At 40.0% G+C, this 26,260-nt stretch overlaps 1 protein-coding gene across 1 annotated transcript in view; it reads right to left on the bottom strand.

Moving 5' to 3' along the window:
* TNKS (tankyrase) overlaps window positions 1–26,260 on the bottom strand; it is a 136,748-nt gene that overhangs the window by 62,935 nt on the left and 47,553 nt on the right. The window contains exons 4-5 of the mRNA XM_054064637.1: window positions 3,776–3,812; window positions 2,832–2,907 (exon numbers count right to left, since the gene is read on the bottom strand). Coding sequence (XP_053920612.1) covers window positions 2,832–2,907; window positions 3,776–3,812 — 113 coding nt within the window. The remainder of the gene's footprint in view (window positions 1–2,831; window positions 2,908–3,775; window positions 3,813–26,260) is intronic.

The following is a 26,260-nucleotide window of genomic DNA, read 5'->3' as shown; positions in this document are numbered from 1 at the left end:
ATCACTACAATGCTCAAAATCTATCTAAATTGTGACTTGGAGGGGAAGAAGCAAGTTCAGCTTTCGCTCCTATTCAGTCTTTGACCTCTATGCTAAATAAACAGATGGATCGATGGTTATCAGCACCAGCTGTAACTGTTCAGCAGCATGGACTCCTGTCCAGTAGGAATCAGGCTCTGGCTATCATTACTTTCCAAAAAGGCTGCAAACAGCACACAGAACACAGTTAAATCTTTGTTATTTCCAACCTGAGGTGGTTTCAAACCAGCCAGCTACTGTCAAGAGTCTTCCACCTTTTTTATCGGTTTTATGAAGCACAACTTCACAGCAGATGTGGCGTTGAGGAAATCCAGGAATTCAAGATGCTAGTATGCATGGGACACAGCAGAGATCCCCAGGGGAAAAAAAAAGGTAAATGCATACAGCAATGAAATAAACAATATTGTAATTAACAATATTCTGACTATTCTGCTACTCAGTTCTAGAGCAATGGGTGTTAGGTAACTACTTCTGGAATGTGTCACCCTCCAAAGTATGAAAGAACCACTGTCATATCACCTGCTACACAGAAAAAAAAAAAATAAAAATCACCCATTCAGTACTGGGGCTCAATTTGATTTTCCCACCTACCAAGCTAAATGTTTCCCTTGTCGGAGTAGCACTGGATGTCTCAGAAACGTGCAGAAGAATGCACAAAGTGGATAAATGTGTACACAAGAGTTGGTGGATATGTCTGTACTGCAGAGGAAGCATGATGCTGAGAATCCCGGACCACTCCACAGAGTATGCACTGCCTGGCCTCAATAGCTGTGTTGAGTCTATGCATACATTGTGACAAGCCTGAGGCTTAAAAAATCAGGGATCTGCAAAAAAAACCTACGAAAAGCATCAAGGAATGCAAATAGACTTCCAAACCTGACAAATTCTCAGTGATGTAAGTCAGTACAAGTCAGTTGGAGGTGGCTACACCAGTGGAGACTTTCATTTACAAGAATGCTGTGCTCAAGGCTGAAAAGTCCGCTTAATCTGTAGCACAGAACAGAATGATTAAACCTCAAATGATCTTGCACTAGTACAGGACCTGAAAGCTTTACCTTACAAATGAAATACTTAACAGTTATATAGCACACTTGCTACAGAGAATTACTTCACCTTAAACAGTCTGTACACATATGGAAAGAAAAAAAAAATTATCTGCTACACTTAATGGAAAAAGCCAATTAATATCCATGGCAAGACATCTTAAAAAGAGTTTTAATAAGTAGTGCATTTACCAACAACCACACACATTATCAAAGTGTCCACATTGATTAGATTTAACTGCAATATGCTTTCTGAGCTTTGGGCATATATTTTCAAAGTAATTCAGAAGCTGCAATAATACAAAATATTTTCTGTTAGCTTAATAATTTTAAAAGCTTTTTTATTTTTTATTTTAGAGTGACAAATATTCTAGATAACGTATCTTGCAAGGGCTTGTTCATCTCTATATTGACAGAAAGCACAGCTCGGCCTTTGGCCTTAAATCAATACTGATGGGGGCTCAATCACTCAGTAATGTACTGTTGTATTCCACCATGTTTTACCACCATGTTTAATTATAACAGCACAGGGCACTATTTATACCTAAATACCATCTCATTTGAATGGAAAAGCCTTAAAAAAAAACAAAATTAATGAGGAATATATATAATCTTAAAACATGGTGATTATTTCATCAGTTCCGACAGCTGAAGTAAATAAAGCCTTTGTTCATTTGCCTGTCCTCAGATCATAAAGTTAATTGTATTAAAACCCTGGAAGATTCATAAAGTTTTAATCAGTGATAAACATAAACAAGCAAAAACCTGGCTGGGTTTTTTTTTGCATAGAAGGTATCATAAGCATTGCAACTGAGAAAACATTGTCTTAAAAATATGTTTTAAAAATAGCAATGTTTACTCAATGGAGCTACTTTTTTTTTTTTAAATAAGCAGCAACAACATGTCTTTTACTGAAAAGGCAGTGTAAACTGGCCTGTCTTCATTGACTTCAGTAGAACTGATGCTCCAGACAGGCAGAAGTTTATGTTATGCCCCAATACACTCTACCAAAAATAAAGAAAACTATAAAGGAAAACACTCCCATGCTTTTCTCTCCAAGAGTGAGATGCACTGTTACACATGAGAGATGTTTATAAGAGATGCAGATTAAGAACATTCTGGTACACAGTAAAAAAAAATTAAAAATAACCAACACTTGTAAATGAAAGTCTAGACAGACCGTCATCTTGATGTCTAAAACATCAAAAATCATAGGGTCTGCTTCTCACTCCGTATGTTCTTCCCTCCTCCAGTTTCAGCCTAATCCTTAATTTAACTCATTCAAACATCCTTGACATGAAAAGTCAAACCAGTAACGTCAAATTTAAAACATGCAGGAAGCGTTAAGCATGTCGGTACAGTGCCAGCCTACGTGGCAGAGCACTAGGAGCTAAGCCGAATACCAACCACCTCACCCAGACGATGTTCAAATACAAATAACTTTCCTCCCTTAGTTATTTTATTCATCTGCCATAGAACATTGTTATCTTACAAAAGGTCTTAAGGTTTCACTTTACACATGCGCCAGGGTCTGACATTTTAAAGAAAAGACACACACAAAATCCACATCCACCCACTGTTGATCTGTCACAACTGCCAGCGTCAAGTACAACAGCATTTAATTTTATGGTAAAAAGACATCACAGGTTTTCTCCCTGCATGCTCTCTTGGTTTATACATCTATGCTTCCCAGTGTGGTTGAATTGGCCTTTCTTGAATAACAGAAATATAAAGCAGGTATTAACTTACCTTACGCCCATCACTTGCATGGCAGTTCACATTTAAAGGAGTCAATAAAGCCATCAGCTTTTCTTCATTACCACTCCTGCAAATGAAGAGGAAAAGATTACAGAAAGAGGGGAAAAAGATAAGAGTTCTTTGCAAAACATTTCCTAAGGAGCTGAATACCAAAGTATAAAATATTTAAATTTGTACTCTGCCAGGGAGAATGTCACAGAGAAAAGGATCTTCAGAACATTGCAAAACCAAGGGTAAAACCAGAAAAGAATATTTGCAGTTAAGTCTATTACAAAAGATTATGCAAAAAACACCTCTTAATTTCCCTCCTTAACCTCATTTGATATTTCCTTCATCTAATTTTACAGATCTTCTGAAAGCCATTTGCCAAATTAAATGTTCTGAATTAAATACATTTTCACTGCATATGGCCCATGACATTAAAAACAACTACATACCAATATCTAAAAACATTTTAGAAGGGTTAACTGTCTACATAAAATGGTCTTGTGCTGCCTGAAGCAAGGATGAAAGCATCCTTGGAATATACGACTGAACTTTACATCTTTTGTATAAGCTTTCTTATCCTCTGTTCCAGTAAAGCTTATTTCAAAAATATACCCTAAGGTATCAGTAAAAAAACAAAAGAAAATAAAAATTCAAATATTTAATTTGCCCCTAAAAAGAACAGTCACAAAATGATAAAGAGGATTTAAGCAGCTTAAAGAAAAAACTCAATATTAACCTTATAACCACCATAGTGGGGGATTTCAATTACATAAACAGGCTTTTCCATTTGTACCAGACTGTAATGTCCAAAGACATTCATGCTAATGAAGCCGTTTGTTTGCATCATTTCATGGAAAGGCAATGACAAAACATTACTGTTTTAAAAATCCTTTTTCCTCTCCCACTTCCACCCCCAAAATATGTTTTATATTCTAAGCAGCACTCACCTAGCAGCTTCCAGGAGTTCGTCCTTCTTGTATTCACCTAAATGATTGCAAAATATCATGCTGTTAGCATTTGGCAGAAGACAGATTAAGAAATGCAGTAGGAAGCAAATACAGAATTAAAACAGAGAAGAGGAGAAAAAAGCCCACACCCCGCTGGGTGATGGAGCTGTGACGTTAGCCAGCTTGTGGAGGCAGCATCACCAGTACCTTGGAGACGGGCAGCAAATTGACGCATCTTCTTGTCCAATCCTCAGATGGAAAGGCTTTCTTCGGACGACCAATGACTGCCAAATCTTGTGTCCAGAAACACAGTCCCGCTGATAACAGCATGTCAGCTGAAGACAGTGTCCCCACCCCCTGCCCTATTCAGTATGTCACATTATACTTGGGAAGCATAATAAATTCCGAGACAAAAGCAAGGCAGTGCAGCTTTTTAAAAGGTACAAATTACTGATACCCAAAGCTCTCACCTGCCTATTTTAAGGGTAACATTAGACTTCATGTTCTCCAGAAGAGCAGTGATTATTTAAAAAATTCCAAACATTACACCATCAGTCACTTTCCAAGAAAATACATATTTGAAATAAAAGGCACAGAGCATGAACCCTCTAAGAGATTTTGTTATAAGACTCTGAGATTAGAGATAACCACAAGTAACGTTAAAACAACATTTACATTTGAAATCCTAGGTTACAACAGACAACTCAGGAGGGCTGTTGCATCACAGGATTAAACTTGTATATGAATTTCTCAAAAAGAGCATGGCATGAGGTAAGATACAGGAGTAAAATGGTATTCTACAAAGCTGAATAATGATGGCATTGTGCAATAAAACCTGAAGATAATTTCAATTCAGAAATTAGAAAAACAGCTTTTTAGCAGCTTTATAAAGTCACAGAGCAGAGAGTATCCTAAGAGCCAAAAGAAGCCAGGCTTGAAAAACACACTGTATAGCACCTGGCAGAGAATTAAATCCTTTGCCTACAATGCTGTAAGAAAAACAGGAAGATGAAGCTGTTCTGCAAGAAAAAAAGCTTTGTGCAGCCTTCTATGTGTGTTTGTAATAAGCCTCCAGGCAAACTTCTAACAGATGAGGAAAGCCATTAGGCCATGGGAAATGCTAAGAGTGGACAGCAGGTAAACCAGAAATCTCCTCCAGAAACAATATCTCTCAATAAAGATCTTCTCTAGGCTCTGGGAGGATGGTTAACATCCTTTTCCATTGGAAACAGCTCGGTAACCCCCTCCATGGTAGCTCCTCCAGTTATCAGCAGAGGGGGACAAGAACCACAACAAACCCAGCCCTCTCCAGGGCCTCCAGGAGCCCTATTTAGCTCGGCAGCCTGCCTTCACCCAAGGGTAGCACCTCCCACCCCAGCCCCCAGCTGCAGCTGAGCAATTCTCAGACAAAGGCAGTGTCTGCATCTCATCATACTGGTCAATTTTCTTTTCACAAGCCTGTTTAATTGCTTTGGGAATTCGCAACAACCTGCAGCAAGGAGCTCCTCAGGATTGCCTCTTGCACTACGGATCTCGTAACTGAGTGGTTTCTGCATTGCAGAACCCCAGTGATGGAACACAAGGGTGGAGAACTGAACTTGGCATTTCAAATACAGGTTAAGAAGGTTAACTTAGCTTTTGGAAGAATCGTCTTAATGAAAATTTGATCATGAAACAAGTAAAACGACACAAAAACAGGCCTGCCTTCGTCTTGCCATCACTCTTCAACTTCATAGAATCATAGAACGGTTTAGGTTGGAAGGGACCTTAAAGATCATCTAGTTCCAACCCCCCTGCCATGGGCAGGGATATCCCACTAGATCAGGGTGCCCAAGGCCCCATCCAGCCTGGCCTTGAACCAGAGAGGTTTCCTGACCATCACAAGCAATTGCCTTTTCAAGCCAGGGCACATGTTCCTCTGTTTTTATTTTCATGTAGATAAAACACTGGGCACAGCTGTGTTTCAAATGAATGGTGAGTGACAAGCTCTGCAGAGCACTCCAGTATGAAAAAAAGACACTTTGTTACTACCACATTACTTGTGCAACAAACAGTTGATTTCCTGCAGGAGAATTACCGACCTGTATTGTATCAACGCTTTAAGGATCTAATCAGATTAAAAGACCTGCTTGCACATTCTGTTTTGGCAGTGCATCTAGCAGTCCTAACCAGGCTTTTGAATACTATTAGGTTAGACACATGTAATACCACTTTACCTTCATGCACAGAGAGTTGGTAGTTTAAAACACAGTATCCTCAAGTATCTTGATTAGCAAAAGCATTACTGATCAACACAAAGGCTGTGGCTCTCGATTTAGAAATGTCCTACTGTATGCCTAAGTAAATCAGCTACCTTTACTATGTGGTGCCTTTTTTAAAAGATATTTACAGATACTGGTGAAACTTCTACACACAATTCTTGAAATTTGTCACGGATCTCCCCCGCTTCGATATGGATTAGGAAAACATTACCTTGTAATTGGCTAATTTTAATATTCTCAGACAGCCATCATAGTTTGCAACGTCCCATCTACCATTTTACAGGTGCTTGGAACACACCATCAGGTTTGCTAAACAAGACCATGTGCGCTCCACAGGGCTCTGCTCTCCTGGCTGGGAGCGGGATGAAGGGGAACCCCTTGGCCACTGGAGCCACGAGCTGATGGAATGCCAGGGAGCCGAGAGAAGGCTGGCTGATGGCGCAGGGGAGAAGCGGGTGGTGTTGCCCGCAGGGCTGGTTCAGGCTGCGTTCCCACCAGAGGGCTCTGCCAACACAGCTAAAGCCGCTTGGCAAGGAGGCACATCAAAGACCATCCTGCAGCGTTTGGCCACAGCTACCTAATAAAATATGCATTTGCAAAGCATTTGAAAACAAACCATGCATGCTTGTGGCAGAGATGAATTTCAAGTTCTGAGCTGAAGTACAGGAATACAGACCATCAACCTCACATAATACTGCTGTTCAAAGAATGTCAAACTGTTTTGACTTGAACCAAGTTAATAACATCATTTCAAGTGTTCCTTTGGGCAGGTTAGGATTTATAGTTTTGCAAAAGGGCATCTGCAGAATAAACCAGAGGTAACAGCCTAATTTACTCTTCCAAATCTCTTAGCAGTTGCTAGCTTTGAGAAAAACACATCCTTCCAATCACAGTGTCCATACAGAGGATTTTTGGCAGCAATATTTTGGAGAACATAAAACCTGTCTGCCGAAGGTGTGAAAGGTAACACTGTTAGACCTTGCCACAGAAGACCAAAACGGGAATACAAAGCTGTAAACAATTTTATTCCATTTCATATTGGGCTGTTCCATCATATCTCAGTTTAACCTGTCCTTTCTGTGTTTCATGGCAAGCCCAAACACCACGCACCCCAAACACCAGACATCCTGCCACACTGCGTAGGTGAAGACTTGCTAGCCTTGCCTCCCTTCTCCGTGCAAGAGAGCCCAGAGCAACAGCCCAGAAAGGCTGTCCATGCTCACCTCCACGCGCTAGGTAGGCCAGAGAATTTCAGAAGGTGAGGATAGCAAGGGTATGAAGTGAGGAGCTGAGCGTGCTATACCACAGCAGTGTCCCCCTTCCTATCTTGTCAGACAAAAGCTAGTAGGTAAGCAGAAACTGCTCAGTGGCTGGTGTTCACTGCATCTGATCAAGTTCATTGCTTACAGCTTGCTCAGCACCCTTTGAACCATAAAGTCCTCTGCTTGCTTCCAGATCACACCACTGCTGCTCCATTCCTGCTGTAGGTAGGTGGTCACCACAGATAAACACAGCTACCACCAGGCAGCTAACTAGCCCTACCGCCGTCCCCTTCCAGGAGAAAACCAGTTATGTCCAACACCTTGGACCAGCTGCTGTGAACAACAAATGACCACAGCTCTGTGTGCTAGGCAGCCACTGCAGTACTCGGCAATAGCTGCATTTTGCAGTAGCTGATTAGCAGCAAATGCTTATTAATTATCAGACATCTGTGGCCGCATGCACCCACCGGTTAAGCAGATCAGTACCTAGAAGCTCAACCGAGATCTCTGTGGAAGACAGGAGATCTTGCCTTGCACTGAGATAACATGCTGAGCAGCAGCCACTTCAAATCTGCAGCAGATGAAAATAACTGCAAGGGTGGAATACTGAGCTGGAGACATACGCAGACATATGCAGGAACCCTGTATTTGGGAGAAAGACAGGTGTGCACCAACAATGACAGGCTGATATCTTTATATAATCCTAATGTCTCTCTTCCATTCATGCTTTTGAGCTTAACAATAAAAGCTGCAGACAGAAAAGCACAACCAGCCGCTTACAGCCAGACTCCATGAGCCCTTCCCACCATCAACATGTTCTTTCTGCTTCCCATCTTCAGGTTGCCATCTTCCTATTTTTGTGGTTATCAGTAGCACATGATGTTACACTGGGTCACACTGAAAATCTAGGTGCAACATAAATCAATTCTGTTATTAAAGAGTTACAAGGAATAATCAATTCTCTTCTAGCCTTAATTCACTAGCATCCTTTAAATTTTTAACTAACTAGGTGAGTCGGTGAAGCACTACCATCATATACACGTGTCCGAGACAAAAGAAAAAAACCAGATACTTGAAAACACTTACATAATGTATATTTTACAGACAACTATTTCACTCTCCCAAAAGTGTTGAAATTTCACCTGACTACAGCAAGCTGAAAAAACCTGTCTGAACACAGGACATAAAACAACACTGCCTTTTCAATGCATCTACACAAAGAAACAAGGTGAATTGCTCTCCACTCTCTCTCTCCCTCCCTGCACATCAGCCATAAAGCAGAAACCAGCCAGGGACAAAATATCAACTTGGAAAAAGCAGGTTTTTTCATTATGATACTAATATGTGTCAGTTTTCCACAATGAGGAAAGCTCCCTAAAAATTAATGTCAGTTTAAATCAAGCCATCGTTATCCAACATGAAGAAAATACTGGGGAAAAGATGAATGGAAATATTTTCCAACAAACTGAAAAACTAAAGCAGATTAACAAGTTGAACATCATATGGAATTAGTTTCAATTTTAAATCCCTGGAGTACTGACAGAAGTGAAAAATTTTACACTAGCCAATGGTGCCCTGCTTCCGAGATACAGGACAAAAGCATCAGGGCTTGACGAATGCGCAGCCACAGCCTGGGGAGAGAAGATTCATGAATATGACAATCACAGAATGCTGAGGTTGAAGGGACCTCTGGAGGTCCTCTCCTTCAACCCTTCTACTGAAGGGAGCCACCTAGAGCAGCCTGCCCAGGACTGTGTCCAGGTGGCTTCTGAATACCTCCAAGGATGGAGACTCCACATCCTCCCGGAGCAATCTGTGCCAGTGTGCAGTCCCACTCAGCTCAACTCATTCACCTTCCAATAGGCTCTCTTCAGGAGATCCTTTTTCTTTCTTGGCAGCCACAGGCCCAAAAGCACTGGAAGTCAGGGCTGAACCCTTGCCCCGTTAGAAAACATGGCAGCCCGACATTTGACTTCAACCATGTGCAGACTACAGCTTGTTACTGGCTGCCCACCCTGAAAACCTGAACAACTGCTTCTGAAACCACACTAAAATTGACAAGATATTTGTGAACAGCCCAGCAGATTTTTTTTAAAGACGTATTATTCACTATTATCCAGCAACGCAGTGGACATGGGTACTTTGGCACAGCAGTTGAGACAGTAGGCATCTCTCCTTTTTCCTTACTTAAGTGTTTCTGGTGTCTTTCTAGGTGGGTACCCTGCTAGTGCAGGAATGCGTGGGGCTGACAGGAAAGAGCATCAGAGTCCTAGTGCAGCTGGGGGGACTGAGAACTTGCTTTTGCATCAGATTCATTACTTCATCCAGCTTGGCCCACAGCCACTCAAACGGTGGATGAAGCAAAGTCAATTACAATAGTCAAACAGAGGAATCTCCTAAATGTGCAACACATCACACTGCAAGACAACAAAACCAGCCACAACAAATTCCAAAACCACTCATCATGTGAAAATCCACATAATCATCTCACCTTCAACAATGCTACCATACCCTATAACATAATTTCTTCTGAGATAATAAATCTAACAAATCTTCAAAAACTCTCTCTCTTTAGCGCATGTGTACAAATAGTTCCAATTTTTTCATGTTAGTGCATGTTACTCAAACACCACCCATTTTCTATTTGTGGTGTGAAAAATGCATTATTTTCAATAGAACTGCTCTACTTCAGAACGCGGTACTTTTCTTGAAGACACACTACCACTCATCTGTAGTGTCTTCAGACTGACACTGCAAGAAAAAAAGAGAATTGCAGAATTTCAAGAAACTGGGAAGAAAATCCAAACCTTCTGCACTTCAGAACACGCTAGTGAGAGGGAAAAATTGAAGAGGCTCATCTTTTCACCAATAATATCTCTTCTGAAATACACATGGAAAAGGAAATTTGATTGGTTTTCTTGCCAAAGCTGTTGAGCTTTCCCCATCACCCACCTGTTCATGTGTAACAAAGGCAACATTCCCATGGCTCTCCTTCTTCCCTTCATTTCTTGTATTAATTCCAACTATCAGCCAAAAAAAAAAAAAACAACCCTTCAACTGTAATTCCCACTACTCTGGCCATGCTCCGTATTAGTAACTAATAAACTGCACTATTCCATTTTTCCAGCAACTACTTCTCATTTCTGTAATAAGTCTGCATATGTTTTTACTTTCTGGGATGTCTATAAAATCTTTCAAAGGGAAAATAAAGGACTAAGAAACTCACTTTTTGTCAAGGACTTTAGTACAGCAGAGGTGGACAAATAGCCAAGCAGTATATCCAGAACTGAACAGGAGAAATAACCTGCTTTGATATTAGTGCATGCTTTTCAAAAGTCAGCTCCCACTCTTGTCCTTCCAAACAATCTCCTCAAACAAGGAAATTATTTTATTCTCCAGAATATTTTCTGAAGATAAATCACAGAAAAGCCTGTTTATAATTGACACAAAGCATGAAAGAAAACAAGCAAGCAAAATGCATATACATATAATCCTCAGGAAAGCCATACTGTATAAAAGTAAAAGTATAATTTTGGATCTAGCTTTTATACAGCTAGATCATTTTTACTCATCATCTAAATTTTCTCTGGAAAGAACTCCAGACTGAACGTGAGCAAACTAAATTTTGCAGTCTCTCTGTTCTTCCCACTGTAGATAAAACGCGCTAGCAAGGTAGGTACACGTTGTCTGAAAAAAACATAGCTGGATTCAAAAATGAAGCATTTATTTTAACCAAACATCTATACTCTAAGATACAGCAAACATGATGGATTTTGTACTAACAGTTTGTACAGATTTAAAGATGGGGTTGTTTATGCTTGCTAGGAAATAAAATGAGACACATAAAATATATGTATGTGCCAAACTATTTTGTTCCCAACTTCAGAAGATTTTACTGAGCAGTACAATCCTTCAGCACATCTGAAGCTGCCCTGTATATCTAAACTTACTCTACACGCTTCAGAAAATAGAGGCTGCCACCTCATAAAACTGCACGTGTTTTGCCATACTTGCCCTGCAGCAAATACCCTAGAAGGAACTCAAATCCAGTTAAATCACTCTTCTACCTCCTAGACATTAAAAAAAAAAAAAAACCCAAACACTTCTTAAGCCTGCTGGGCCACAGAGTAACGAGCAGAAGGAAGGAACTCCTTCGTAACTGAATAAAATACAGGGCAAATCTGTTGAATACACCAAAACAAAACCGTCCAGCTGCATTTTGGAAGTTAAAGAAAACAACATCACAACGTTATCTTTACTATCAAGGACAGAAATATCATTAAAGGGAAAAAAATACTTGACTTTTATGCAATCATTAAGCAAAGTACAGGAAGCTTACCAGAAAATTGTCAAAGTAAAGGTAATAGATTTTGTTATAACGAACAATTTTATCATGTCAAACAGGAAACTAATCTGTCAACAGTTCACTTTAAATAGTTTGAAAACTATGCATTTCCCCACCACAAAAAGAAGGTTGACAAAATAAGTCAGCCATTTCCCACTTATATTAAAGTCACATAACTCAATTTTGCCTCACTGCTGTGGGCAAATTTTCCCTCCCTGTGGATTTTTAGTTGTCAATTAATAGTCAAAAGACAGCTAGAAAACACAGAAAAGCCAGGTACAATTTGAGAGAGACAGGAGACAGCAACATGACTGGAAACAGGATACGTAGATTGATACAAAAGACTGGTGATAGTACCCCAGAGTAAAGAAGAGCTGTGTCTTACTTGGAGACATCCTTCCCCTCCCTTATCCTCTCCATCAGATCTTATGACATAGGGAATACATATGTAAAAGTGACAGTTTCCTTTGCTTTGTCAGCTTTCTTTTTAAAAATCATCTGTAATGCTTTTCTGAACACACATTTGCACAAGCGATGGTCAGTTACGGTAACTCTGATCAAGTTTTGCCTGATTTAAGTGCTGGTGTGGTGTTAGGATGCTCACTCGGGCAAAGAGCTGCTGTGCTGTGCTGTGCCCTACTGTGACTATGGGTGTTTTGTCAGAGGAAAGAAAGGAAGTCTGCATTTACAGAAAGTGTTCAGAATCTGAATCTGCAAAACGTCATCCTCACTAGAAAATACCTATTAAAGCACCAGGTGGAGGAAAATAACTGTTATACACATTCGGGTACTTTTTGCTGTTCCTGTTGGAATAATATATCATAAAATGGAAATACAGCAATAATAATACCAAATAATACCAAAATTCAGGAGTTCTTAGATGTGAAGGCTTACATTATTTACCAACAATAAAAGAATTCTAGAATACTACGTGCAGCTTAAGTCTTATAAGGGGCTGAAAACATCTACATCAAACTTGTTTTAAATGCTTTGCTAGTTAAATGCCTATTAGGGATTAATAATAGGATGACACATACAATTTCTTCAAAAGAGTAACTCGCTGCCCTAAATGACAATATGGTTCACTATGAAGAGTGGAAATGGAAGAGCAGCACAGGAAAAAAGAATGTTGGTAGAATGAAAGAGATACTAACTCATTAATTAAAGACAAAAGCTTTAGTTCACTAGAGTGCTGTCAGTATGTTTCACCTCCAAAGAAGAGCATTCATTCTTCAATTTTTCATTTATATACAGAAAGTTTCCCACCCAATGGAATACAGAAATGCCTGCTCAAGAGAGAACCTACACAAGATGACTATGAAAACCAGTTACAGCCAGCTTGACACCATTGATACACTATGTGCACTTCATTTCCACTGCATTGGAAAATGAAGTACCAGGACTTCACTGCCACATTGCATATCCATGAGTAAAGCATCTTCCAAACTAGATATTCCCTCTTCATTGCAGGCCAGACAGGAAATAATAAACTGCTTGTACCCTCAGCAGGACAGCTCTGCAGGTTTCTGTGCAGACCTGCAGTGAAAGGTAGTTTAATTATGTTCTGCATGAAGTAAGAAAAAATACTGCTTTCCATTCTCGGTTACTTCCAGTAATTCTCACTAGATTTAAAGACTCTGCTTACCTCAAATAATTCAAAATATAATTGGCCAAAAAGTATTCCTACATTCCCCATTCATCACAACCATTAATGACCTTAAATATCCCCAAGAAAATATATTTAAATGATCCTCTTATTAGGTAATAGGATTACCAGCAGCTCCTAAACCAGTCTATTTTGCCAATGGCTTTATTTGAAAGTTATTCTGAGGTACGCTTCATTTTTAACTTCAAAAAAAGCAGTATTTTAAACCTCCATTTGACTGAAAATGAAAGAGGTCCATGCAAAAGTTAGCATAGGTTTTCTCTGTGTGTCCTGCAAGTACAACATGAGCTAACTCACTCCTACCACTCCTTTCAGACAGCACATGTCATCAAGGAGAAACAATACTGTGCGTTCCCCACCACCTGCTTAGGAATCCTACTTATTCATTTTTATTAGAGCCCAGTTATTGATGCAGGAGGTGTGAGATCTGTCATCCTCCACATGTACACCTCAGCAGAGCAGAGCAAAGACAACTAGGTCTGTCTTCAGAGACCTGAACAATGGAAACTGCAGGGAGGAAGAACAAACTCTCAGAGAAAGCACAGTGCTTGATGGATCCCATTGTGCCATTAGAACAGCTCTAGCATATACGTCTAATGTAACATCCTTTACTACATCAAAACGGGTTTGGATCTGGATGAAGGACACAAGGCTAAAAAGGAACAGGCAAGGAATTCTCAGACTAAAAGTTTCTGGTTTCCCTTTTTCCCCTTCAACAGTCACATCAGCAGCCTGGACCTCTGGGTGTGGGCTATCTAGGAGCCATCAAACAGTGTAAGACATCAGTCTACATCTGGTTTTGCTAAGACAGCTTTTCTACTTACCTTTTTGGCCCAAGCAGAAGGCTATGCTTGGATACGGAAGCCCTCATCATTCTTGAGTATACAGATAGTGCTTCAAGAAAACTTCTCTCTAAGAATCACAAGTGCCCTCTGGCAACTCGAGCCATACTTGGAAGAATGGTGTTTTTAGGCAGGGATTCCTAGCCAGCAGCTAAGAAGCAGGGTTTCAAGCAGTCATGATCCTCCTTTCCTTTCTCCTTTTCTCACTTTCTGCAAGGTGCTGCTCCTCACCTTAGCAAAATGACAATATCCTCCATGGGAAGGTACAGTCACACACAGTAAGAGCCAAAATGCACAGAAGTCATAAGTTGTTTTCCTTCTGACTTACTAGGTGTCCAGAAGAAAAAGACTCATCTATCATTTTGCAGTACTACAGACAGACAAAAGTCTTGAGATGGAGCTATATTTTCCCTGCCGGTGGTCAGGAACAAATTTCCCTGTGTATAGCTCATCACAACTTAAAAAAAAAAAAAACCACCATGAAATGCAAGATTTACCAGGTAATAAGATCTGGTAATTTCTAGAATACTGCTGAAAGTCCTCATCCAGCACCCTGAGGACACCACATCCCTTGAAAAGGAAATCATTTAAAATAACTGTCTTTCAGATTTGCTGGGAAGACCAACAAGTGTCGCAATGCAAACACAGAAATGTCATTCTCTCCATTCTTAGTCAGGTATCAGATTTAGTATGTAAATATGCTGCTCATTTTTTGTAATGTCTTTTTTCTTTTGATCCCTCTAGTTTTATCATGAAGCATATTTTTCTCTTTTTTTTTTAACATATTAAAAAGATGACTGCCTTTTACCCACTGGAAACTGGAAAAGTTGTTCACAAAAGATTTTTTTCTACAATCGCTAGAAATTAAATAGAATGTGCACATCTCTGCGCAACTTCCAGGGCAACAGATGACAAGAGAGTAACAAGCAAAACCAGATATGAAATAGCACATCACTGAGAAAACAATATCTTTTCACGGAGGTCTGCTTTGCCCTGTATTTTCAGAATGCGTAACAAGAAAAAATTAATTTTCTCTAAAACTGCAAAATTGACACCAAGGCTTTTGGACTGTTCTAACTGCCAGCAGTCTCTCAGCACCAGATTATCTGTTCAATTTCAGCACAGAATTGCCTTTAACAGTTGAGATTTAGCCTGCAGGCAAAGGATGGCTGAAATTTTGACTCCCTGCATTCATACCTGCAATAGCACAGCCACAGAAGAAACTCCTTCCCAAAGAAGGTTAATGCAGACTGAGCACACATTTACGTGAGACTGCTTGACAGGGCTGTTTAACAGTGGAGATAAGTCAACATGCCAAAGCAGCCTACACTCTGCCTCATTCTTGGGACAAAGTACTAGAGACTATTATTCCAGTGAAGTTGGCAGAAGGAGTTCAGGAAGAAACAGAACACACACCAACCCGTTTACATTTTGGCATGTCACTGACTGCAAAAGAAAGTAATATTTAGCTACAGGAGTGATGGAGGTTAATTCTCTAGGCAGAGAATATTAGTTATTATTATTATTATAATAATTATAATTATTATTACTACTACAATGAAGTTGCAACAGTAATGTGACCATCAAGAAATGGCTTTTGGAAAAACATTAGTAAAGGCTGGAAATTATTAAAAAAAAGAATTCATAGATTCAAAGACAGTCAGTTCTCTGCTATTCACAAGGGAGGCTCTCGATTCCCTCTTCACTGCTGGTAGGAACAGAGCTCCTGAAGTGAAGTGCATGCTTTACTGAGTCCAGCTCTCTGCATGACTATTCAAAAGCTTTTCAGAAATTAATAGCCCAATTTGCCTGCCTTCTATGCTATCCCATGTTTGGTATTTGCTCCTTCTGCCCCCTGACATGTTACCTTCCAGCAAGCAACAGTAGACCTCATATATAAATTTGGGGGATTCTGCACAGGATCAGTCATTTGTCATGGGAAGCAGCTGCTTTAAGGCTGACAGTGGTAGATGTGAGGATCCAAGAGGTATTTAAAACCACCAATAGGCATCATAGGTCTTTTTCTGCTATCTTCACAACAGTCATACTGACAAGCTGCTCTACCTACAGTCACAGAACAGCTGGCAGCCTCATCAGCCAGTTATGTCATCTGGCTTGACTTAGGTCAGACACAATCAAAGCAAGAGGTGATGATTTTGTTGAAGATGTCAGTCAGGTGAAAGTTGCTAGTAATGCTGCAACTCCATGGGACCGCTACTTGTGTAAGGACAGAGACACTTCCCTGCACAAAATAAAAGAATAAACTGAATTCTGACTCCATGCCAAAATATTCTTGCCATTACACAAAATAAAGTTCAAACAAAAGAAGAACATTATATTCTTACAAGGCAAGCAAAAACAAATTTGCAGAGCACAGAAGGAGGCAGACCATGATGATTCTATGGCCAACAAATAATCAAATGAAGTTATGTGCTGAAAATGCTACTGAAACAGCAGAAAAATATAGATTTCATTTCAAAATACAAGGAAATGCCCTCAAAGACCGAAGTGCTCACTTCTAAGTGACCTAGAGAAAATTTAGGACCACAGAGAGGAAATGTGCCATTCAAAAATCTGCACCTTGCAGAAAAAAAGCAACTATTTCAAAATATGTTCTGATCAGAACATTTCAAAATACATCCTTGATAATGCTATTGCATCAGTCCCCTTATTTCAATGCAGTGCAGTACTGGGGCATACAGTATAGCTTCTATTCAAAGACAGAGAGCTGACAAAAGAACGGTGTCCATGAATAACAGTCTCCTGGAGATATCTCCGAGCACTTTTTTTGTTTGTAAATTATTTGAGATGGTCCTTAGCTATTGAAACTTTTATATTACCAGTCACCTTCCCTGCATCCTCCAAAAAGCCTCAAATCATTACTCATACTCTTTGCAGAGTAAAATTCCATGCTTGTCCTTCCCCAACACCTGAAAAATGATGCTGTTCTCTCTGGAATGTAATACTTTGCTCTTCTGCCAACAAAGAAGCCATCAACAACCAGTCAGTTCTTCAGCTTTCCTTGGTTCATTCACCAGCTCTAGATTGGTACCTCGCCACCTTAATTTCACTCCTGAAAGATGCTTCATCTGTGAAGTACTACAGACATTTCATTGCTACAGACAACCACCTGCAATTTATGGATGAAAAAGACAAGCTCCTTCATGAAGAAATAATGTGCTTTTAATGTTTTACCCATTCTTGTCTCGTATGCTAGCTGAAGACAGAACATCCTTCTTTTCCACTTGGCAGCACTTGTTTTCTTTGCACCAGCTTTGCCTCAGTTTTTAATCAGGATAGCAATATAGAAAATGGAAACAAAAGAAAAACAGCAATAAACAGGTAAAAATGGAAATTACACGACACCACAAAATGAAAACAGAGTTGAACGTGCTCCTTTCTATGCATCACCCAAGAACACTGAAGGAACCTGCACATCATTTTTACTTAAGTCCTGGTAAGAAATTGGTATAATTTCACCAGGATGGGTGGCATTGCTAGTTCAGTGCCTTCTTTTAATAGGAGGCCAATTCAAGTAAATTCAGATCCACTTGCTTGACTTCAACAGCAAGTACAGGTCAAAAACAATTCTCAAGGAAAGATGACAGACACAATATGGGACAGGATCAGAAAGGCAAATTACCCCAAACAAAATTTTGCAATTACTGATGTTTAAAAGGAAAACACAGGATACCTTACCTATGCAGATACACATGGAATTATTAGTTCAGATAGGAATTAGTACAGGTATTGTAGGAACATTCAAGCACCTGAAGAGAAGATGAATCAGGTTATCCCTGGAAGGCAAACCATCGGTCTCAACGTAGAGGGGCAGCCTGCTCTGTGGCTTGATTTATTTGATCCCAATACCTTCAGTTCAATGGGAATGCCTTCAGTTCATGCAGTGGTCTGGCAGAGATGATCATTACATTAGCCACAGCACTGTCAGAACTGCCATTCAGATTGAATTATAGACTGGATTAACACAGCAAGGTGAAAATAACCACCTCATTATGACCCTAACCAAACCCACAGAACTGTGATATTACAAAAGAGACACAAGTAATCCAGAACGACCAACATTCGTGTTGTCTGTACCCATGGGAGGAACTGAACAAGGCCAGATGAGGTCAGGAGGTTCTGCTCCAGGGGTCACTACTGTAACATTCATTTTTTTCCAACAGTACATCCTGCCAGGAAGCCGTTCACGTATCACAAGTCTCTATTAGTCCTTGCATCTTTTTCATACTCATACTTAAGAGTCATCATCTTTTTCCTTACTGGACTTTCATTACCGATTGCTCCACTCACTGCAATAGCACTGTGTCATTGCCTCTGTGACTAGTAGTTGCACATACTAAAAAAACCCAAACAAACTAAGCACCATTCATAATGCTTTTACAAATTTTGCTGAACTTTCAAGCTCAGATCATGAGGTGAGGCATTTTATATACTCTGCTACTTTGAGTCAAGGTTACTTACAGTCTTTACTTCACAGGCCCATTTAAGCCTCCCTCTAAATCAGTGGAGAGAGAGAGAGAGGACTGCAAGGTCTCTGTATGCTTAGAGTCATTGCTGGCACTGGAACTAATGGCCATGAATAGCTTTAGACTGGAAACCATTAGGTTCCTAGCTAGCACAAGAATGGTTTCTGAACTGGGGTCTCAGCAGATGTTTTGTCCACAGAATCAAAGAATGGCTTGGGTTGGAAGATACCTTAAAGGCCATGTAGTTCCACCCTCCCCGCCACAGTCAAGGAAACCTTCCACAGGATCAGGTTGCTCAAAGCCTCATCCCACCTGGCCTTGAACACCTTCAGGGATGGGGCAGCCACAGCTTCTCTGGGCAACTCATGCCTCACCACCTTCACAGTAAAATATTTCTTCCTAAGATCTCACCGCAATCTCCTCTCTTTTAGCTTAAAACCATTACCCCTTGCCCTATCCCTGCACTCTCTGATACGGAGCTCCTCTTCAGTTTTCCCTTAGGCCTCCTTTAAGTACTTGAGGGCTGCTGCGAGAGCACAGTCGATTTATTGAGGAAACTAAATGTCATGATCATTTATAACAACATGGGTCTTAGACTTGATGATGCAGAAAATTCCACAGGGTTCAACTTCATCTGTTTCAATTTTTAAAATAGTCCTCCATTTCCCAGTTTTTATAAATCTGATCCTCAAATGCACAAAGAGTCGCTTACTGTGCTCTGGTAGAGTAAAAGAACCCTGAAGGTCAGATTTGATGGACATTAGGCTACCAAAGTAGTAACAAAATAGCTTTAAAGAAACGAATAAAAAAATCAATTCACTCTGTATTTACTTACACTTTTATCTTCAGTTTTTAAGGCTTAATTCAGCTCTTTTCCTTTTCTTATGAAGTTTTCAAATTTTATTAATATTTTCCCACTACTGAGAAACTGTAGCTTATAAAACGCCCCCAAAATAGTATGGCTGGAACACAGTAAAGTAAGTATGCTTAAAGTATTCATGCAAGCAGCCCTACTGACCTTAACACTCTCATGTCTAATGCGCTTTGCTGAAGTGCAGCTACAAAGAAGGGCTATCACTTTTCCTTACTGCAAAAAAACCACCCCTTGCTCTTCCAAGTCAAACCTGCACTGGAATGAATTTCAGTCTGCTGCCCTGCATGGTGCTGTCGTGCTCCAGTGCAAACATACACCTATTTCAATACATGTCAGATTATGATTGTTTTCAAGGAAGACAGTAGTACTTGCACGTAATGTCCGTAAGACCTCCTTTTGCATTATGCTATCACGTGTGTCAGAACACAGAAACCAAGTCTGTGCACTACTGCATTAATCTGTAGTTCAATTTGTGTCATTTTGTCTTCTCAGTAAGGCCATCTCAGCAGCATAAACCCCACATAAAAGACACTTCTGCAGCCACATAATCAATAGCTCTACCTGGTGCCATTATCACAGCCAATGTTCCTTCCTGAAATGGTTGATGTGTACTGCATAATGGTGGGGCAGCACAATACTAATAACAGAGTTATCAGTCTATCTAAAGCACTCAGCACTCTACAGGAACAACAAGCAACTGAGTTCTGAATAACGAAAATCTTGTTCTTGCTGAATTGCATGGAGTGCCAGATCTTCACGTCAGACAAGCTAGCACAAGCACTCCTTTCAACTTTTACATGATGCAGACCGAATTCTATCGAGCAGTTACACTCCAAACCTCTCTGACCCCACTTTGTTTGCCAAGCAGGAAGAGGTGTACTTCAGCCTTCTGGAGACCACTGGAGGAGGAAGCAAACAGGGAAAAGTAAGGATTTCTTTCAGACACAACTTTCTGAAAGCACACAGCTACCCAGAAACATAGAAAGAAGCTGTTCTGGAATAAAATATGACAAGCAGTGAAAAGAAACAAAACAGGACAAAGACAGAGCTGGTCCAGGACAAGATTAAAAAGGGTGTCAGAGGAATTATTTTAACATTGAGAGACACACTAAGAAAAGGTGAATTAAGGTGTACAAATATTTCTTTAGTACATTCCAAACCTCACTGAATATCATTAGCAACATATATAAACAAAATATGTCAAAAATAGTGACTTTGCATCCAAACCCACTCCAAACACTTAAGATACCCACGACTGTGCTCATAAAACACTGGCCACTGCTAAGTGCGCTGTTACAGGTAAAGTTCTTCTATCTATGTTCACAAGTAGTCATATTGTGCTCAAGGCAGCCGTTCTCTCACAATACACAAATGCCAGCAAATTCATATTGATGTCACTCCTCAATTGGTTAAAGCAGCTTTGCTTGTTTCGGTAACATAGAATAGCATTAAAAATGGCATGGCGGGATCAAAAGAATTAGGGACAATAACAGGCATTAACAGAATGAAAATGTGATTGAAAAAAGCTAATCCTAGAAGAAGAAAGTAGCTTTGGCCACACAGAGAAACACCTCCCCTTATTTCTGCCAAAGGCAATGCCAATCCGTAAAACTGCTGTGAAAGTCTGGGTTAGCTCAATGACCTGGAAGAGTTTAACCAGAGGGCTGTAACAAGAAGGGCTGACAAAGATATCTCTGATACTTCTGAACTCTGGCATATTTACATAAACATTTTATTCTAGATCTAAAGAGGGCTTTCAAAGTAATCATCTTCATCCTGACTTACTGCAGTTTTGTGCAGACACTGCAACAGTCCTGGAGTGCAGCACGTGGATGTCTTTCAGAAAATCCAGAGAGGACACACTCCTGACCCTTAATGCACTTCCCAGCTGCTAGTAGGTGCTGAGTCTACAGAACTGGACCAGACTAGAGTTACCCTGGACTAAAAAGCCCTAGAAAAACCAAAACAACTTTACAAAACTATTTACAGTTTTTGACAGAAGAGTCAGCAAAGGCTTCAAAAGCAGGGAACTGTACCTGACTCTTGACTCTGACAACCTAGAAATTCAGGATACTAAAAACCTAACTTGAAAAAAGCAAATATAACAGAAGAGGAAATGGAAAGAAGATGAAGGGAGAAGCAACATGAATTAGAGGAAAAGTACAGAAAATAGATTCCAGGCATGTTAATACAAGAAAAATGACCATCTCTACACAAAGAAAGAGCTGTCATTTGAAACTTTTAGGAAAAGCAGCAACAAAAGACAGAAAGAGCTCTTCTATATTATATATAATCTCACCTGTAATATAGTCAGAAAATACAGAATAGCCACTTTATTAGGAGAGGAGGCAGTAGCTAAATTTCACCAGTATATAGAGGATGCCATTGTGTACTCAAATACTTGGTTTCAGACACTGAGAAGATTACTTTTTGTTCTTACTTTGTAGTCACTAAACCTTTTCAACTTTTTTATTTTTTAACTGTAAGTGTGATCAAACATTAGATCAGGCTGCCCAGAGAGGCTGTGGAGTCTCTATCCTTGGAACTTTTCAAAACCTGACTAGACATGGTCTTGGGCAACCAGCTGATCCTGCTTTGAGCAGATGGGCTGGACTAGACTATGTCCAGAGCTCCCTTCCAAGCTGAGAGTTTCTGTGATTCTGTAACACCAAACCAGTTCCACATCTCACATCTCCATACCGCAAAGTGTAAAAAAAGAAATAAATCCATTAATTTTGATGGAAGGCTTAAACCAAACATCAATAAAAGAATCTCAGACATTTCTGGTTCTCAGACAGTTTAATTTTTCTGTTAAACCCAAAAGCAAGTGACGACTAAGAGGGAAGAAATGAGATCAAGCAGAATTGTTGAACTGTATCATTTCAGTGCCTCTATTTAAGCAAACTTGTCTGAACATACCCATAGCAAATTCCAATTTATACAGCACAGCCTGACAGCAAACACATCCTCACTTTAGCTGTCAAGTACTGGAAAGCAGCACAAGCATTTATGGGGCCAACAATCAGAAAACACAGTAACACTACAGCAACAAGAGACAGGCTCAACCAGAGGAGAGATTTTTCAGGAGCCTTTCAAAAATACATCGTTGTAGATCACACAGAACACAAGTGTGAATGTGATACAGCAGCCTCATGGCAAATAATGTCTTTTACACGCCCATGATGTTCTCACAAGGACCACCTTGGGCCACAGTTAGCTGTCCTAGGTCCGACTGAAAAAACTGACTGCACTTGTCTTATAGCATATATTCAAACTGACGGGTTTGTGAACGTGGCCTGCAGCGAGGCTAAAATATCAACACCAATGGGGCAGAAGAAGCCTACACTGTACACTTCTTCTTAGACTTAACATTTTTTTAATATCTTTGAAGTACGATTATTAGACTGGATGCATGACGCATAGAATACTATTAACCACAGAAAGGAGAAGTGAACTTCTATTCAAGTACGCAACTGCAGAAAGAGGCACAAGATACACTGGCAAAAAAAGGAAAACACAAGCAGTGGCACCTGCTTGTGCCACTACTGAATTTTCTTTCAGTAGTCTTGATGGTACCTGAGGTACGTTAGAGGACAACTTGATTCTCAGGTCAGGATAGGTTTTGGCACCCTGGCAACTATATATTAGAATGGTCCCACACCCACTGCAAATACACTGGGCCTTGTCTGCCACAATGGGATTCTCTTCCTGCACCAGAAAAAGCCACAAACAGCTCTCTGTGCTTTCTGCATCACAGCATATACACATTATGAATGGCTTTATAGAACCATGTCAAGATTGCTTTCCTACTCATCCTAAAGATCAGAATGGACATGGAAAACTTACAATAATAGATAGCAAACTACATGCTTCCTGGGGATCTCCCACTGAGAAAGAGGGAGTAAAGGGACATTTTAGAAACATACCTGTGAACTTCTAAATGATTATTCTGGCTGTGATGCCAAAATCAAAAAATGATTAGCTAAAGTACTAGCTCTGAAGTCTGTGTAAAATGTTAAAGACTTATTGGGGAAGGAAGAATGCCAGGAAATAAAATTTCTGGTAAGTAGTTGCACAGCATGACATTTTCCTTACCCATTAAATGCAATACTTAATGTCCTCAGTTTTATTTATTTGCTCTCTACGGAGGAGTAGATGCTTTCTTTAAAGCAGAAAGTGTTCTCTTAATTAGCATAAAATGTTGGTTTTAAAGTTATAGAAATTTTTGTTTAGATAAGTATTAACCACCACCACTGCTGCATTTTTTTAAAATGCTTACCTGACTTGTAGCTTACACTATAAAGCAAAAAACATAAATGACTAAAATTCAAAGCAGTCAACTAAACCAAAAATCATAGCTGCTCTTAGTGCACACTAACAAATCACTACTACATTCTGCATTTGTGTCATCTTTGAGGAGCTGAAAGATCATGCTACTTGTAATGGCACAGCCTTTCAAGCCTTCTTTAATTACAGCTAAAACTCTCAGGAAAATCTTATGAATTACTGCAAAAGTGAGATATGTACATTTTTCAGAGCAGCATATATTTCCTCCAAGGACAGATATGGCTTGAGAAAATAGCATCATTACTCACATTCAGGAATAATTCTTCTGAGGGCTCAGAACACAAGTATTTAGATCATCTTTCATGTCTAACTTCTGCAGAGGCAAAATATTTTACCAAACAGATAACAATGTAAAACAGAAAATCCAGTATCCCCATTTTAAAAATGTTTCCAAACAATTACGTGTAAAATGTGAAAAGGTAAGTTTCACATCTTTGAGCCACTTGCCCTAGATATGGTAAAAAAAAAAAATCATAGGAAGATAGCCACTTGCAGATTTAGGCTGTTTTACAGTGAGGAAGATTAAACTTTTCTCTGTCTTTTCTTCTCTCTTTTTTTTTTTTTAAAGAAAAGATGGCAGAAATACATTACAGGCAAAATTACAGGCTGGATAAAAGTAGAATGACTGATACATTCACACTATAGATCCAAGGGGCTTTATAGTATGGGCAAAGTTAAATAACTGAGGTTAAACTCCAGACGGCTGTACTTCGAATTAGGACTGTATCTATAAATACATCAATCATTACAGCAGAGACTCATTTTGTGAACTGAAGCTAACACTGCTCTTAAACTTGACTCTCAAGACAGCCCAAAGAAGACTTTGTCTATTGAGCTCTCAAGCTGTACTGAGTGCAGATGTCAAGGTTTTGGCAGCAGGAGGTGCTGCTGGGTGGCCTCTCTGACCAAAGGTTGCCCTGTGCTGGACACGGATGCTTACAGATGGCTTCAAGAGACCCACCACTGGTCAGAGCTGAGCCCATCACAAACATTGGTGGCACCTCTGTTATAACATAGTTAAGAAAGAGTAAAAAATGCTGTGCAGCAGCTGAAAGCAGAGTGAGAAAATGCGAAAGGAACAGCCTGCAGACACTTGTGTCAGAGAATGAAGAGGGGGAGGAGGTGCTGCAAGTGCCAGCGGAGAGATCACCCTGCAGCCTGTGGAAAGACCATGGAGGCAACAGGTTGTCCCCCTGCAGCCCATGGGGGCAACGCCAGAGCAGACATGCACACTGCAGCCCAAGGAGAACTTCATGCTGCAGTAGGCAGACATGCTATGAAAGAAGCGGCAGCCTGTGGAGAACCCACACAGAAGTAGTTTTTCTGGCAGCTGTGGCTCACAGGGGACCCACGCTCGAACAGTCCATTAGTGAAGGACTGGACTCCATGGGATGGGCCCAGGCTGGAGTAGTTTGTGAAGAACTACAGCCCACAGGAGGGACCCATGCTGGAGAAGTTCATGAAGGGTTATAACCTGTGAGGATAAAACTCATGCTGGAGCTGCAGAGTGATTACTAAGGTGATGACTAACAGGTCTTGGTCAACCTTTTTGACATCCAGGAAACGCTGAAACAGACAAAGAACATCTTCCCATATCTTACATGTAAAGCAAGCTGAGTGCACTGGATCAGCTTAAGAAGTCTTCTTAAAAAGAAGCATGCCCAGTTCTTTAAGCTTCCTGTTAACTTTAAGATTAACATCTCAAGAGTTAACTATCTACTTCAGCTCCAATATTAAACAAATGAGATACTCATTCTTCAAACAACTGCCAATTAAAAAAAAAAAATCTACATGCCCATTAGCACTGTGTAGGTTTTCCTCAGATATTAACAGATATCTGCATCTGTTAATCCAAAAAAAGAGTCTTGGTTCACCATTTTGACAAATAGAACAGAATACATTAATACCCGTGCTGGTTAATATCATTATTCAAGGCAATACCGTTTTAGATCTGTCGAAAGACAATTATCTTCCTATGTTCAACATCTCTTTTCTCTATTTTCAGAAGCATGGAGAACAGTGTTCCTTTCTACCAGAAATAGTTACTGACTTTTTATAAAACAGTATTTTTCTGAAATTTCAAGATAACATCGCTGTCTACTAATTCTAATTAAATCCACCACTACATTGCTGAAAATATGCTCATCACAACAGGTACATCGTAGATCTTAGGGAAGCCCTGTACTGTTATCTTCCAGCTTGTCAGGTCTGCCTGACTTTTCCATGTGTCAGCAAGTAAAACAGCCCACTGAAGGCAAAAGAGGCACCTAATTTTTGGAGGCACCTTGTCATGAAACAAGATGCATCAAGCAGAAACAGAAAAAGAATAAAGAGAAGGAATGCAGGGAATAGCCTCACAGTCTCCGGCCATTTCTAACAAAGTTAAGTCCGCAAAAACAAT

Source organism: Cuculus canorus, chromosome 4, assembly GCF_017976375.1.
Source record: "Cuculus canorus isolate bCucCan1 chromosome 4, bCucCan1.pri, whole genome shotgun sequence".
In the NCBI taxonomy this organism is placed as follows: domain Eukaryota; kingdom Metazoa; phylum Chordata; class Aves; order Cuculiformes; family Cuculidae; genus Cuculus; species Cuculus canorus.
The sequence above is the reverse complement of the archived record's forward strand: the minus strand, read 5'-3'. Positions and strand labels throughout refer to the sequence as shown.